Source organism: Microcaecilia unicolor, chromosome 4 (genome assembly GCF_901765095.1).
Source record: "Microcaecilia unicolor chromosome 4, aMicUni1.1, whole genome shotgun sequence".
In the NCBI taxonomy this organism is placed as follows: Eukaryota; Metazoa; Chordata; class Amphibia; order Gymnophiona; family Siphonopidae; genus Microcaecilia; species Microcaecilia unicolor.
The window spans coordinates 279,842,675-279,860,331 of record NC_044034.1 but is presented as its reverse complement, the minus strand read 5'-3'; the positions used below and the strand labels follow the sequence as shown (position 1 = coordinate 279,860,331).

At 42.1% G+C, this 17,657-nt stretch overlaps 1 protein-coding gene across 2 annotated transcripts in view; it reads left to right on the top strand.

The window, feature by feature from the left end:
- Nucleotides 1-17,657, top strand: part of SHROOM2 (shroom family member 2) — a 290,687-nt gene that overhangs the window by 223,351 nt on the left and 49,679 nt on the right. For both annotated transcript variants that reach the window (XM_030201621.1, XM_030201620.1), the window contains one exon: nucleotides 4,240-4,346. In XM_030201621.1, coding sequence (XP_030057481.1) covers nucleotides 4,240-4,346 — 107 coding nt within the window. The remainder of the gene's footprint in view (nucleotides 1-4,239; nucleotides 4,347-17,657) is intronic.

Sequence of the window (17,657 nt, the reverse complement as noted above, 5' to 3'; positions counted from 1 at the left end):
ATGGCTTGCACAAAGTTACTCCTACCGTGAAGCAGGTGTAGCTTTAGGAGCTTTTGGGAAAACAAAACATGTTCCTTTATGGATAGGTGACACATGCTCTTGCATGCCTTCCCTGCCTTAAAGTTACAGAAAATTAGCAGGAACACAGTATGTTCTTCCATGTAGATTAGGGTTTATTTTAATGTTTCTTATATTTCTGGAGTTCCAAGTGATAAGAAGTTAATTATCAACAGTTAATTAACAACTGCCAGGTATGTGCAATTCACTGGATCACATGGTTATGATGAGAAGTAAATATGAAATTTCAGACAGGGTAGAGAAGCAGTGTGCAGATAATAATCTGACATTTCAACCTGCTGGAAACCATTTTCGTAACAGTAAAGTGATGCACTTAGGGAATAGAAAACCACGGGAGACGTATGTGTTAGGCGGTGAGAGTCTGATAGGTATGGACGGGGAGAGGGATCTTGGGGTGATAGTATCTGAGGACCTGAAGGCGACAAAACAGTGTGACAAGGCGGTGGCTGTAGCTAGAAGGTTGCTAGGCTGTATAGAGAGAGGTGTGACCAGCAGAAGAAAAGAGGTTTTAATACCCCTGTATAAGACGTTGGTGAGGCCCCACCTGGAGTATTGTGTTCAGTTTTGGAGGCCGTATCTTGTGAAGGATGTTAAAAAAATGGAAGCGGTGCAAAGAAAAGCTACGAGAATGGTATGGGATTGCGTTACAAGACGTATGAGGAGAGACTTGTTGACCTGAACATGTATACCCTGGAGGAAAGAAGAAACGGGTGATATGATACAGACGTTCAAATATTTGAAAGGTATTAATCTGCAAACGAACCTTTTCCGGAGAGGGGAAGGCGGTAGAACTAGAGGACATGAAATGAGACTGAAGGGGGGCAGACTCAAGAAAAATGTCAGGAAGTATTTTTTCACAGAGAGAGTGGTGGATGCTTGGAATGCCGTCCCGCGGGAGGTGGTGGAGATGAAAACGGTAACAGAATTCAAACATGCGTGGGATAAACATAAAGGAATCCTGCTCAGAAGGAAGGGATCCCCAGAAGCTTAGCCAGTGGTGGGAGGCAGGGCTGGTGGTTGGGAGGTGGGGATAGTGCTGGGCAGACTTATACGGTCTGTGCCAGAGCCGGTGGTGGAAGGCGGGGCTGGTGGTTGGGAGGCGGGGATAGTGCTGGGTAGACTTATATGGTCTGTGCCCTGAAAAAGACAGGTACAAATCAAGGTAAGGTATACACAAAAAATGGCACATTTGAGTTTATCTTGTTGGGCAGACTGGGTGGACCGTGCAGGTCTTTTTCTGCCATCATCTATATATGAGGCTCTAAACAGAATATTTTCTGCTATGGAGAATCCTTGTAGACAATGGGTCAGAGCCTGAAATATTTTCCCTGTAGACACAAACCCCCTATTCTGTAAACTTGCGTGCACAATTTCACGCTTAGTGCACAAAGTTGTGCTTACGCGAGTTATAGAATAGCATAAATTATGAATGTAACTATGTTATAATTCATGTTGTTATGTAATAATTAGCTGATAATTGATATTCATTGGTGATAGTTTGCAGTTATGTGCATAGAGGTGCCCTTAGTCAAGATTCTACAAATTGTGCACGCAAAATCCATAGTGCATAACTGCAAGGGGGTTATTGACCTGAGAGGGCCATGCCTAGCACTCACCTGTGTAAGTTATAAAATGCTATTAGTTACGTGCCTGACAGCAGTTAGGCACAAACTTTTACACCTGCTTTTAAGCTAGCGCAAGTACTCATGTCTAAGTTATAGATATGGCTTAGCACTTAAGCTAATATTCTAAAATGGCAATTACACACTCGGGCAACAATTTGGATTTGTTTGTGCATCTTGCTAGGTGCTCTTCTATAAAGATGTGCGTGCAACTGGAAAGGGGGCGTGGCCATGGGAGGGACATGGGCAAGTCAGGGGTGTTCAGTATGGATGCATGCAGTATTATAGAATTCAGGCGATCCGCGCCTAACTTATGTGTGGAAATTTACACAAGGCTTCAGTTGGTGTAAATCCTTTGGGCGCGGATGCTGGTGCTATGTGCTATTCGACGCCCAACTTGGAGCACCATTTATAGAGTAGCACACGGCATGCATCATTTTCAGTGCCCAAATTTGAGTGCCATTTACTGAATCTAGTCCTTAGTGCACATCATTCCAGTATCTAACTTTAAGTGGCTTTTTGAAAATTACCCCCAAAAGTGGCAGTTCTGTAACTTGGTACCTCCATTCTGGTACACTGGTGATTCACACTGAGTGCTAATTCTGTAGTGGCACATGTGCGCCATGATGCCGTTATAGAATTCTAACATAAACCTAAATGGAAGGCCTAAATTTAGGCACATCCATTTATGAACGCACTTAAACGCAGCATGCAAACTGCATAATTGATATTGTTCTATAAATTGGGAGCATATGTTGGAGACGTGCCCATGCCCCTCCCAGGGCCGCCGAGAGGGGGGGGGGGCAGGGAGGACAAAATTCCCAGGACCTGGGCCTCCAATGGGGGCCCAGCACCGGGGCAGGCCGCTGGTGCTGCAGTCCCCGGTCTCACCTGACTGCCCTCGCCTCCATTGACAGCCCCCCTCCATCCGCCACCAGGCCCCCTGCATTAAAATCAGCAGCGCCTCAGCTCCATGTGGAAAGGCAGATCGCCTCCCTTCGGGCCCTCCCTGTGTTCCGCCTTCGCGGAAACTGGAAGTTTAAATCAGACGAGGGCGGGGCACAGTGAGGGAAGGCCCGAAGGGAGGCGATCTGCCTTTCTACACAGAGGTGATGCGCTGCCGATTTTAATGCAGGGGGCCCAGTGGCGGACAGAGGGGGGGCTGTCGACGGAGGCGAGGGCAGGCCGGTGAGACCGGGGAGTGCAGCGCTGGCAGCCTGGGAGCAGGGGGAGCGGCGGCAGGGGGCGGCCTTGCCCCGGGCCCGGCTTAGTCTCTCGGTGGCCCTGGCCCCTCCCATGGCAATTATACAAGCTGTCTTATAGTGCACATATGTGTGTAAGTGATGATGGAAGATCAAGTGTTGTTATTGATCTGTTTTTATTGTATGTAAAAATTGTAGACCACCTAGGAAGTTTGATAGCACGGTATAGAAACTGTGTGATAAATAAATAGTGACTGACATGGAGCTGCTGCTTTTAAAATCTCAAGATGTTTGGGTTTTAGCAGTTTGATGCTGTTCAGCACAGACATCAGTCAGTAATTTACAATTTTGTCAGTAAGTATTTTGACAGTAGAGAAATGGACCAGGTTATAAGGTTCTGGGGCACCCAAGTAGAGCCAGAGATTTTATGCACAGCTGAAGGAGGAGATTTAGACGTTGCACCCCATTTTCTCCCTTCCCATAATAGGTGAACTGTAAACGGGAATAAATGGTACAAAGCTGTCAGTTCCCACATTACTGTCATGCGGGTTATACAGTAAACTGGTACTTCCCAAACTGACCTGAGGGACCCCACAGCCAATCAGATTTTCAGGATACCTAGAATTAATAAATGTGCATGAGATAAATTACCAGGCACTGTATGCAAATTTATCTGGTGGTGACTATACTGAAAACCAGCTGGCTCTAAGGGTTCCCTGACAAGTGGACACTGCTGTGGTTGCTTGTTTTATAGCTGAACCATATCAGACAAGTGAGAAGGTTTTCAGCAGAATTTTTGTGGTCGTCATCTTCATCTTATTCTTTTGAAGTTCGTTCCTTTTCCTTTTTTTTAAATTGTGTTTTGCATTTATCTAGCATCGTAAATGCTGTTAAACATAATATATATGAATGTTATTCAGAGGGTTGGCATGTTTCACACATGAAACAGTTGGCAAGTTGAGACTTTCCTAGTGATGTGATAGCCCCTCCTGTTCAGGCTGACTTCAAGTATTTTGCTGTTTGGTGTTCTGTAGGGGGGTTGGACTACGTTGCTGGTCTATTATAAATGTAAATAATGTCAAGTGGCTCTCAACAAATTTTTCCTGCAAGTCCAGCATTGAATTAATCATGTACATTTACTCTGGCAACGCATATGAGAGAGAGTCACATGGCAAGCTGCTCTTCTGTAAGCCAAGCCCACTTGATAAGGCACAGCATATTATCAACTTCATTTACATTCAGGGAAACCAAACCCACAAATAAAGCGTTTCCATAATAATAGATTTCTGAGGGCTGGAACTTGGTGTCTGAGTGTGCTGTAAAATCTTTTGCTGCAGGATGACTCTGCTGGGACCGGGAGGAGGCAAACTGGAGATGCGAGGGAAGACCAGGAGAGCGTCATCTCGGAAAACAGCAGCCCTGACACACGGAGCTCCCCTCTGAGGTAAGGTGCATGGTGCATGTTTGAGAGGGAAAATTCAAGCATCTGACACAGTTTAAGTAAATCAGATTGAGTGTTTCAGCTGCAGTGTGTGTGTGAATATCAGACATGCATGGTATTCATTGGAATGTTACTGTCCTATCTGATCATTTCTTTTATATGTAAAGGTATCCCTTGATGGCATGTATGTACCAGCTGTACACCACCTTGGGTGAATTTCTTCTGAAAGGTGGTTAATAAATTCCTATAAAAAATAAGTAAATGTGTGTGTGTATGAAGGTATTTTGTTCTGAAAATTCAAGGGTGGCAGATAAAACCAGTGTTTAGTTACAGTAATTCACTGCAATATGAGAACAGAGGGAGGATTATAAGGGCACAGCGGAACGTACCCTGATTGTAATGTTCACATTGATTTTTTTTTTCTGGGTGGAGAGGGAAGAGAGGTTTCCAAAAAAAAAAAAAAACCATTGGCATTCCTCTCTATCCTTTTGTAAAACATCTCAGTATTCATAAGTTCCGCACTGTGGGCTATAATTGCAGCAGCATACTGTAATAACAAGAGATTTCCATTAGAGGTGAAATTGCTGAATGCAGTGGAAATGAATATCAGGTCATCATTTTTTTCTCCTTTACCATTGGTAACTTCAGAGCCAGAGGTGCAATATAAATGTATTTTTTCCTATCCCCTGCAATATGCAGCATCATGAGTAATCAAAGTTGTTTCTTAGAAATGATCGCATCCCATCTGTTAAGTCAGGTTAACTCCATTTTAATACAGTTCTTCTTGCTTGTGGACTCCCCCCCCCCCCCCCCCCCCCCCCCACCGTTTAAAATCAAAACAAAGCAACTTGTTCACTATAACTATGTGGAGACACAATTTTAAAGAACAAAGAGAGAAATGATAGCTGCCTTTTGTCTGCCAGCGCTCTCAGCTCCTAGATCAAGGCATTATTATCTGTTTCAGCTGTTATTGTAGCTTCATGGAGACGGAAGGGGGCAGATTCAGTGTGTGTGTGGTTTGTGGACATCTTTGTAGCAGAAATGTTCAGCGGCAGCTAGCTGTAGTGCCGACCCATGCTAGCCAGTGCCAGAATACGAGGAATAATCCGACGTTGGCGTTCTAGCAGCGTCTGTCCGTCTGCTGCACAGTCCTTGCTCTCTGACTATGCAGTCTGTGTTTAAATCACATGACTGTCTTCCTGCTCTAATAGATTTTTTTTTTAATTATTATGGGCTGCTTGTTTTCACATGCAGCTGCAGCAGATGTATCATTTGGGTTCTGCAGCATATCACTATACATGCTGCTGAACACATATCCCAAATGTTTTTGATTTTTGTCTTTTCCTCAACTTGTGAAGTGCTAGATTTGTTAAAATGCATGGCCTTTGTACAGAATTTTCACTCCTTGGGTTGTGTGCACGGCATGATGGTGGAAAACAGTTAATCCCTGGCACCATGTATTTGTAGGAGTTGTGTGCTGTAATATAATTTGTTGAAACTTATTCTTTGTTATGAGTATTTTCTTCTTGTTCTAGGCTTTGTAAACTTGCAAAACCCATAATTTTCAAGGTCAGAGTGTATTTTGGGAAATAAAAATATGTTATTTTGCTGGCAAGCTAAACAATTTGTATAATTCTAGAGGGAGATGATGCATTGATCTTGGTACAGTTGGAATGGCCTAACTTCAAAGTATTTTGGTTTTCTTTTTAATTGTTGTAAACTGCTGTTTTCTTCATAAAAGCCAAGTGGTATGGCAAACTTAATAAATGTAAATGTCAATGCACAGCTTCATGACTGTGGTGTAAATCAAGACTTGCAATAAAATAGTGCCTGACCAAACAAAAAATTTTAGTTTCTGCCGAAATCGAATCTGTGACTGAAATTGGTGCTGGGTTTTGGCAGAAACCTAAAATAAAAATACCCTCCCCACACAACCAGCCCTTAGCCACCCTCCCGCCACACCTGATACTGATAGGCCCTCCCTGGGCCTCCCTTAGGAAGCATTGGGGGTCTTGTGGCCTCTTCTGGGGCAGAAACAAAGCCCACTCATTCCTGTACCATGCACTTCTCCAATGGAAATGACTGCCGAGACTTCCGTGGGAGATACAGGCAGCCATTTTGTGATTGGAATAGATCTAACCACAAAGTGGCTGTCAGTACCTCCCGCGGCAATCTTAGCAGCCATTTCCATTGGAGCATCGTACGGGGCAGGAACAAGTGGGCTTCGTTCCTGCCCCGCAGGGTACTAGACCACCAGGGCTTCCTAAGGAGCCAGTTTCGAGCGGGGATGGGCAGGGACTTTCAGCCAAAACTCGAAATTGGATTTCAGGTCTGTTTCAGTTCCAAAACCGAAGTTCGGCCGCCTCTATAATAAATACCTTGGGTTAATAAGGTTTCTAATTTTCCATTGACATTCCAATCTAGGTGCGAGATGATGTTTTTCATGAAAATGTGAACGTGTTTGAGTAAATCCTTCAGGATGTGATTGAGGGGAAAACAGCTCCTTCATCCTGCCTGTGAGGGTGGTTTGGGACATCAGTGTTCGATAAGCATGTATTTTCGATTTGCTTTTATTCTGGGGAATTCTATAAATGGCACTTAATGCTAGGCGCTAATTAGGCACCCAGCCTTTGGCACAGAAATACATTCTAATGGATGCAAGGTGCTGAAATTGGACTGAAATGGCAAATCAGTGCGCAAATACACCTAAGTGTTTTTGCATGTAACTGCAAAGGGTGCTTGGCCATGGGAGGGGGCATGGGTGGGTCAGAAGTGTTCAGGGAAATTGCATGCAGTTTTATAGAATACTGCAGATGCATGTCCAACTTGCACGCCAAGATTTACACCAAGTTTTAACTGCGCTCATCCCAAAGCTCCATTTATAGAATTGCACTGGTCACTTGTTTTTTTTTCTGGCGCCCAAATTTGGGTGCCATTTATTAAATCCAGCCCATGGTTCGGAAGATTTTATGCACATAGAGAATTGCGCTAAATCAACCTTATGTCCTATTCAATTAGGGGTGGGCAACAATAAAAATTTGTAATCAAAATTAATTGTGGTATTAAATTTTTAAATTATATGATTAGTCGTACTTCTGGGCTGGATGGCTTGGAACTAGTGTGGAAATTTTTTAAAACTGCTGAATGTAATGGAAAGTTGCATACACACATTTCCTTCCCATAGCACATTGCTCCCCCTCCCCTCCATGCAGGTACCGACTTCTCTCCAGTGTCTCCCCTTCTGCTATTAAACCTTTTACCCCTCACACAGACACCCATTTCTATCCTCTTTTGCTGCTGCCCCCCAAGCATACAGGTCGTGCACCCCCCCTCCCCCACGCATACACACACATTTATCTTAACATTTATCTGGCTCTTCCTAGGGTCTCCAGGAGCGATTCCCACATGCTACTTGCAACCAATGCCGATGCCTTTCCTCTGCTACATTATGGCAAGATGAAATAGGATAGGCAGGAGAGAAAAGCAATGCTGGACAACAGACAGGAGTTAAAAATTTTGTTCACAATTTTTAAAAAATGTAATCGGCGTTAAAATAAAAAAACTTTAAGCACAGTGATAGTGCACTAAATGCCCACCCCTAATTTTTATATGATTTTAATCAAATGTTTACACTTACTCATTTCTGAAATGAGGCAATAAGAACAGGTCACAAAATCCTCCCAAATGATCCAAAACAAACTAAAAATATATTCCATACCTGTCGCTAACAATCAATAAATATCTGGACTACAGGTTCACTCTAGCACTACCAGACTGCCAGTACATCCCGTCCACACATGGTACATGAGTTAATCTGACTGTTAATGCCCATGTACACAAGCAAGGGCTGAGGAGAGGGCATGCCTTGTTCAAATGTGACAGTAGACTAGTGCTCCAGGAGGAATTCATAGTATAGAGAAGCAAGGCAACAATAGACACTAACATATTGCTACACATTTTTGCAATTAATAAAGGAGGGCGGGAACCTTTAAATGCATCCCAAGCAGTGCAGGATTAACCCTTTCCCGTGCCCTAGGGAAACAAATATAAAGGTGCCCCTGGCCCTACCTTGCCTGGCCCCCCCTTCCTAGTCCAGTATCCATTTTTTGTCTTCTCTTCCTTCCTTCTCATTCCCCAGGCCCACATCTCTTTTCTCTTATCCCCCACTTTCCAGTCCAATATCTCCATGTTGTCTTCTCTCCCATCCATCATCTCCCTTTTCTCTACTCTTCCCTCTTCTCCCCCTGGTCTATCATCACCCTTGTAGTAACGCTTACTAGCTTTGTTTCTCACTAGCTATCTCTGTCTTGAGTGGGAAGAAGGAGAGAAGGCAAAAAAAAAATGTTACAGCACATATACCCCCTGCTCCGGTGACCGTGAATGAGGGAGTATTAGCCAGCCTAGAGCAACAGCTACCTACCTTGCTCCTAATGCAGTAGCTCCAGCAGTTGCCACCTCATGTTGGGTAAGTTTTGCGTGCACTGGATGATGTCACATTGTAGTAACACTGACAGCCTACCACTTCAATAAGACCTCATTAGCATGTGCATATTAAAGAGATCACATTGCTACATCTGGCTGTTTGCATCACTACATTGTGATGTCATTAATCATGCGTATAACTTACCCTACATGAGCCAGCAAACACCAGAGCTGTTGCATTGGTGGGAGTAAAGAAGGTAGCTATTGCCCTGGGCTAGCTGGGTCACACAGCTCTTGGAGGCAGAAAATATTTAAAAAAGGAAAAACAGTACTGGATTAAGGCATTGAGCCAGGCCCCTTCAACTTTTCTGGCCATAGGCATGAGCCTAGTTTGCCTGTGCTTTATTCCGGCCCTAATTCCAAGATCTGAATTGGAGAACCCCTTTGGAATAGATGTGTTTTAATATAGACTTTCCAGTGGTAGGGTATTTAAGATGCTTGTGTTGGCAGGCAGTCTTTCATTTCCCACTAGATAGAACATTATTTTTTCTGCTCAAATTCATGAGAGCATAACTTTTTAATATTCAAATATCTGAACTGATGGCTGGTAAAAATCCATCTGGCTCATCCAGTCTGCCCCTTAGCACATGCTCTGTTTGAAGTGCAGCTTTCCAGTTGCTATGGATACTCACTGGCTGTCTCATATGGATTCCAGCAAAACCTTTTAGACTCACCATCACCACCTTTGCTGGGAGGTTTTCATTTAGCACCTTTTCTACCAAAACTATTTGTTTGCATTACCCTTGAATGTCTCCCTTATTTCAGTATCACACTAAGCCAGGTGCACTAGCATTTTCCCTATAGATATGAAGGAGACAATTCTATAACATGGTGCAGTGCAGTAACTTAGGTGAATTCATTTGGTGCCAGTGCATGGAATACCACTCAGCAATGGGAGTTTGTTTCATTTTCCCAATTCCACGTGAAAATAGTAATTGATGCAATATTATACTTCATGGACACCAGTTACTGTGATTCACATTCCACAATGTTTTGGACCCCTGATGCAGGCCTTTTAGGCCAAAACATGGCCCATGTTGGGTCTGCTGGCATTGCAATAAAGAACTTTTTAACATATTGGTACACCACATCACATGGTTTGCCAATAAAAAGATTCAGTTCCTATTTATTAACTGCCCTTTTTTCACCACTGCTTGTTTCTTTGTATAACCCAGCTTCTCTTTGAATCCAGTGTCAGTCTTACTTCACCAAAAGAAAGCAGTCAGGCTGAGTTACCTCAGAACTTAACACTAGCTTCAAAGGAGTCAGGCCAAATAAAATTAACCTCACCTGTATGTCTCAATGTCATGCAGGGGAAAAGAAAGTAATTCCAAATGCAGAGTCAGATAGTGTTACAATAATAATAAAAATGTATTTATTAACAATAATTGATGTCAACTGTGCATGTTGTTAAAAAAACCTGTGGGGCCCTTTTACTAAGGCGTACTGAAAGGTAGCCTGCGCTGGTGTAGGCGTGTGTTTTGGATGCGCACAAGTCAATTTTTCAGCATGTCTGGAAAAAGGGCGCTTTTTTGTGGCACAAAAATGGATGTGCAACAAAATTAAAACCAGCACGTGTCCATTTTCGGCCTGAGAACTTACTGCCACCCATTGTCTTAGCAGTAAGGTCTCACGCGCTAACTGGGCGGTAAAGGGCCAGCGCACGTAAACTGCCAATTTCTGTTGGACTCGCAAAAGGGCCCCTCTGTGTTCTTATAGATTACTAGCTTAAGTCAGCATTGGCGTGCCTGAATTTAGGATGAACATTTACACTGTCTATGGCTAGCATAAATAGGTGCACCTAAGTACAGCACTTACATGAGTGCTTTACAGAATTCTTTAAGTTCTGCTCTTAAATGTCCTCCCCACCCCCTGACGATTATGCACTAAGGGCCAGATCCAGTAAATAGCGCTCAAAATTTGGCACTGAAAAAAAATAAGCACTCAACGGTATTCTATAATGAACATTTTGGGATTGGCGCCCTTTATAGAATGGCACATAGCGCCGGGATCCACACCCGATGTTCAGCACGAGGATTTACACCAAATGAAGCAGGTGTAAATTCCAGTGTGCATTTTAAGGCAACACCCCTGACCCACCCATGCCCCTCTTATGGTCACACCCCCTTTGCAGATCTGCGCAGAACCATTTAGGTGGAGGAGTAGCCTAATGGTGAATACAGCAGGCTTTGATCCTGGCAACCTGGGTTCGATTCCAACTGCAGCTCCTTGTGGCTTTGGGCAAGTCAGTTAACTCTCCATTACCCCAGGTACAAAAGACTTAGATTGTGAGGCCTCTAGGGACTGAGAAAGTACCTGCATATAATGTGTACAGTGCTGCGTACATCTAGTAGTGCTATAGAAATGATTAGTAGTAGTAGTGTTATCCTATAAATGTGTGCATAAGTGTGTTTTTGTGCGACTCTGCCGTTTCTGCCCCATTTTGGCGCCTTGAGTCCATTAGAATGCTTTTCCATGGTGAGAATTTGGCACAGAAGTAGTGCTTAACCTTCGGCACCGTATGTAGAATTCCCGTTTAAGCCATTTTAACATGTAATTGTAGAATACTGATTATGGGTGGTACTGTGTTTACATGCATAAGTGTGAATGGCAATGTTTATAAATATAAGCATGCAAATGGCACTTAAAAATTAGGTGATTTGGGTTAGAATTACCGCACCCATTCTATAAAGGAAGGTCAATACTACTTTCCTTTATAGAACATAGTAACATAGTAGATGATGGCAGATAAAGACCTGTATAGTCCATCCAGTCTGCACAACAAGATAAACTCATTACATAAGGTATGATGCGTTACTTCATATGTATATCTGGTCTTGATTTGTCCTTGCCATTTTCAGGGCATAGACTGTAGAAATATGCCCAGCACTATCCCTGTTCTAAAACTTATGAAGTTCTCATCAAAACCCCTGTAAAGCTCTACTCCAGCCCATCCATATCTAATCAGCCACACTCAGGGCACAGACCGTAAAAGTCCTCCCAGCACTGGTTTTGTTTCCCAGTTACTGGTGTTGCCATCTAATCTCCCCTAACCTTCTTTGGAAGACTAACACAACTGGGTAGGTCTGTTTAAGCAAATAATAAAGCTGATGTGTGTGCACCTAAAGTTCTGTTGATGTGCGTAACAAGCTATGCACTCCACCCATGCTCCGACCACACTACACCTTGTGTGTATAACTACTTGTAAAATACATGCAATGTATTTTACACACATTTGGGATTCACAGAATGCACACACAAATGCATATAAGCCATTCTAATCATTTAGGTGTGTAAATGTTAACATGTATTTTATTGAATTACCCCCCCCCCCCCAAAAAAAAAAAAAAAAACAAAACCAAAACACTGATATATCTGGCCCATTAATGATCTTTTTTGCCTTCTACCAAAAATATCTGCTACCGATTCATTACTTAAACTCTGGTCATGTTATCTTTTCTAGCATGAGCAGTCCAGAAAAATGCACGAAGGCTCTCAAGAATGGAAGAAGTATGCTTTATTAGTGTTTCAACATAACAAACGCCTGCCTCAGTGGTCTGTTCCATCAAACACTACTAGGTGCATAAGTTGTAGCTCAGAGTACATATGTGGTGGTACAACACAATAATAGTAGTCCGCTCTTGTGGGAAAACAGAGAAATTAGAAACCAGTAACTGGAGCAAAATAGAATGCCAATATGTCGTGCCATGCCAAATGCCGTTTTGGTCCGCTCCAGTTATTAGGACAGACAAACAGGACAAATAATTTTATGATCATCTCCTTCTTGAAAGTTAAATGCTAGTATTGTAGTAGCTGAGATCTCACCAGTTGTTTTGTAAAAAGATTATTACTTCCATTTTTCTACTTATTATATCTCCCCTTTTTGTAGCCTGGTATGCCTCTGGTTTTTCCCCACTGTCTTTTTAGATAGAATAAAGCCTCTGTCCATCTCTTAATTGAGAGTAGTTGATACTTCACCCTCCTTCCTTGTAATGTGCTAGTCTTCTTAGGTTTCTGCACACCATATTTAGGACTGCATTCTTTTGCATTAAATCTTAGCTTCCATACTTTTGATCGCTCCTCAAGCTGTTTTGAATCCCTTCTTATATTTGTGCCGTCTGCGTACAGAAGGAGCCTTCTATCCCCTGTGTCACATCCCTCAGGGAAGGAAGAGCAATTGTATATATCTGAAGTTGGGATTGACCGCTTTTACTCTGTTGATCACTGATCTCAGAGTTGAACTCTCTGTATACCAGTGCCTTCTGTTGCCAATCACTAGTCTCTAATCTGTGTTTGAAAAGGTCTAATGGTAGGCTGATCAGCTTGTTTGATGTTCAGTTATAAAGAGTTTCAGAAGCAAGGTTTATATATATACTAGTAAAAAAAAGCCCCGTTTCTGATGCAAATGAAACGGGGGCTAGCAATGTTTTCTTCTGTGTGCATGTGGGAGTGTGTGTGTCCCTGCCCTCTGGCCTCTCTCCCCTCCCCCCCTGAGTCCTTCACTGTTACAGAGCCAGCGATTTGATTTCGTGCTCTGCTGTTTTCCTTCACTGACTGTGTTTCAGAGAGGGCGGGGCAGACACTCATAGGGAAACCGGATATCTCGCCCCCTTCACACTTCCGGCTGGAGGCTTCATAGAACGTTGGTGTTGCCTTTTATATAGAGAGATGAGTGGAGGAGTGGCCTAATGGTTAGAACACCTGCCTTGACATCCAGAGGTGGCCGGTTCAAATCCCACTACTACTCCTTGTGATCTTGCCTCTATTTCCTCAGATACATAATTAGATTGTGAGCCCAGGAAATAGAATAAGGCCCTCAGTGTACAAGGGAAAAGAAAGCTTAGTAAATTGGGGCCTGTAATGCATCCTTGCAGGCCACTGGCAGAAATATAGAGCCAAATTTGAGAGTGGAAGACACCAAAATAAGTTCTCTGGATAGCCAACCAGGCTTAGTTTAGTCAAAATAGCCAAATTATATATACAAAACAGTGTAAAAATGTCATATACAGGATGTGCTTGACATACAAATCCCAACACTAGCCATGGGCTCCCCAGTGATGTCTTGATGGGTTTCTCTGTGGTCATATTTGCCTTTGTTTAATGATATTTATTTGTTTATGTATTCATTCATTCACTTTTTACTCATATTTATTTCATGTTTTATAATTTGATAATATAGTTTTATTCTCCAGATTTGATCATTCTCTTAATAATATTTTTAGACTTATTTTGTTTTCATATAATTGATATTTGCTATCATTTTACTTACTTTTATTCAATTGATACCAACATTTATTTATTCTGCTTATTAATTATCCATACATCATTTCATTCATTGAACCATGTATCCCTTGTTTAAGGTCTCCACTTGGTTTTTAGTCCATTACCAGATTACATTATATTTTGTTTACTTCAATAGCTTAATTTGCCTATTTTTAATGACCATGCACTATAGTTTTTATATTCTAGCCCATTATGTTCATATATTATCAATTTTGAACTAGACAGCTCTCTCAAATTAATTTGCCTGCCCTTAACAGCTGTATACTGCTCGTTTCACTCCTTTCATCTTTTGCACACATTTTCCTGCACTCCATTATTACTCATGTGGGTGTAATATTCATTTTGCAGCTCCACATGTTTTGTTATCACATACCTTTTCCAGATACTCATATTTAGTTTTTTTGATATAGGTTTTTTCATATAGGTTTGATTTCTTTTTTATCATTCACTGTTCTCTCTTTGTATTTTTGTTTTGATCTTCTGGTTACTCACAGGTTGCCTTTTATCTATTTATCTTTTTTTTTTTTTTTTTTTTTTTTACTTTGTACACTTCTGCATGGGCCAGTATGATTCTCAGTTATACATATTCATTAGGAAAGTGTATGACATAGAGCATGTCATGTCTAATTGCGATGACTCAAACTTTGCGCCTTTTCTTGGAAGAGGATGCCACTTGATTTTTCATTAAACTCGCAGCATTATTTGTTTAAGGCACATTACTTATGGTAATTATTCTTATACTGGTTTTAAATAATTTCTTACTCAGAAACGATTGATTTTAGTTTTCACTTGAGATAAATATTATTTTTAAATGGCACATTATTTTTATTTTTTTACTTTATTACTTTTAATTACAAATATCCAATCAAATATAACCATAGCAGGATAAGGAAAATCTCAATAATGTGAAGAAAAATCATCAACGTTGCAATACAAATTCCAGAATTTCATCCAGAAATTAGGAAATGGGATTCAAGATGATAAGGAAATAAATATTAAAAGAAAAGAAACCATTTAGGACATTCAGTCTCTCTCCCCTGTTACCTCATCCCCCCCCCCCCCCCAACATTATTTAATCTCCTTCCTGGCATTCAAAACATCTAGAAGCTGTTTTGTTTCAAATAACTGAATTTTTTACCCTCAAGAATTACGAAACATATACAAGGAAATCATAACACAAAGTTAGCACCCAAAGCCTGCACCCTGGTCGGAAGGGCCAGGACGGCTTTGCGTCTTGCCTGCATTGCTCTTGCCAAATCAGGAAATATTCTTATTTTTGAACCCATAAACAACGTATCCAAATATCAAAAAGAAAGCTTGAGTACAGTGTTACGATCAGGCTGAAAAGCAAAAGTCACAACTAGTGTAGTCCTTCGGGTAATAACTTCCAAAGAAGATTTCAAAAATGAAGTGAAATTCAATTCAGCTTCACCCGCATGCTGAGCATTCAGGCCATGAGAGCTCAAAGTGCCCAGAATATACTGAGAAGTAGCATTTTCTTTTCTGACTGGAATTGATTTAACCATAGTTTCATACGTGCTGGAGTAATGTCACCAGTTGGACGCTGCACTTTTGTTAGGTATTTCCACTTGAGCACAGGTCATTTATTGCATTTTTTATGGTTTTACTTTCACTTTTATTGTACAGCGCATTTACAGTTTTGGTTCGGCCCACACTTCACTGTTGTTTGTTGTTCACAATTTTTTATATACCGGTCACAGCTTTATATTCATGGTTTACTGGCATTAATGTCAAGCACATCCTGTATGTGACATTTTTAGATGTTTGTATATGTAATTTGGCTATTTTGAATAAACTGAGGCAGGTTGGCTATTCTGAGAACTTGTCTTGGTGCCTTCCACTCTCTTCTTTTGCTTTGTGACCATTTGTGGAAAGATTGCTTTCCTTTTTGTTGTTGAGAAATAGTCATCAGCTCCCCTCCCCTCCCCTCCCCTCCCATGTAGTTGCTTGGCCTCCCTTTGAATCTCCCCCATCCTGTTGCCACCCAACCTCCCTCTTTCTCTCCCCACCTGTCATCATCCAATCTTGCTGTCTTTCCCCACCCCATCATCACCCAGTCTCTCTTTTAGCCCATTCCCTTCTCCACTAAATCAGTCACCTCTCCAGCTAGCACTCACCACCTAGCAAGCTGATCAGTGCCCCCTCTAGCCAGTCAGCCACCCAGCCCCTATCCCCACCTCAGCCAATCAGCTGCTCAGTAAGCTCTCCGTCCAGCCTCCCCCCACAAATTAAGCCAGTTAGCCAGTTCCCCCAACACCTATTCCCACCCAGCAGAATAGTCAGCCACTCCTCCAGCAAGCCAGCCAGACTCACCCTTTTCCCCCCTAGCTCCACCACTGATCCTTATTCTGCTGTCCATGAATCAAGAGCTTTCTCCTGTGTTGAGGTTACTCCCTGCACCATGCAACTCGGAGCAATGCAGTGCAGGAACTCTCATGCTCTGGTTCTCAAATCTTGCATGTCCAGCACAAGAATTCCTGCACTACGTTGCTCAGATTCCCATAGAGCCACGCCACAAACATTTCTGCTCTGTTGCTGGCTGCAAACTTACTACTACTACTACTACTAATCATTTCTGTAGCGCTACTAGATGTACGCAGCACTGTACACATTATATACAGGTTCTTTCTCTGTCCCTAGAGGGCTCACAATCTAAGTTTTTGTACCTGGGTCAGTGGAGGGTTAAGTGATTTGCCTAGGGTCACAAGGAATTGAACCCAGGTCACCAGGATCAAAGCCCACTGCACTAACCATTAGGCTACTCATACTACTGAAATCCCAGGTGCCAGATGGCAATTTCTAGTTGCCATGGTGACCTGGTGCCTGGGATTTGTTGAGCCATGTTATATGTACAGACTTGTGATTCCTTCGAGTTTATTCTTAGGAACTAAGCCTTTCCAGTTCAGATCTGACACTTTTAAGCCCACTGCTCGAAAATGCAGGCAGCCCAGCAGATATCTCTACTCATGTTGGCTTGTGGCTGTGTCTTCCAGACAAGTTCTTATGAGACATCTGGATGTTAAACATGTACATGAGTGAATTTTGCCAATGTCTGGTCTGCAACAGATGTAAAATTAACTGATGTTTTAAAATAATAGTGGTTAAGTGAGGAATTTGGTAACTCTGAGAAAACCTACCTAGACATTGCTCCATACTAGAGATCCCTGAATGATTAGCTAGTGTGAATTTTTCAACTTCTCAGAACTGTAAAGCCCATCTGTCTACCCAGTTACATTCCTGTTGCTGTGCCAGAGACCACAGTTGATATTTGGCCTTTTCCTTGATGCTTTGTCACTAGGGATGCTTATCTATCCCTGCGGAATTCTGTTACTATTTTTGTCTCTATCACCTCCACTGTGGTTCATTCTCTAGGCACTGAAGCCTAAATTGCACTTGTGCGACCTGATTTATCTGAAATGCAGACTCTTGCGTATAATGGATTAGTAATAGGAGTTTTTATAGTTAGAAAACAATGATTAACAACAGGCAGAAATCTTGTCTTTCAGTTTACCAAACTGTTTCTACATG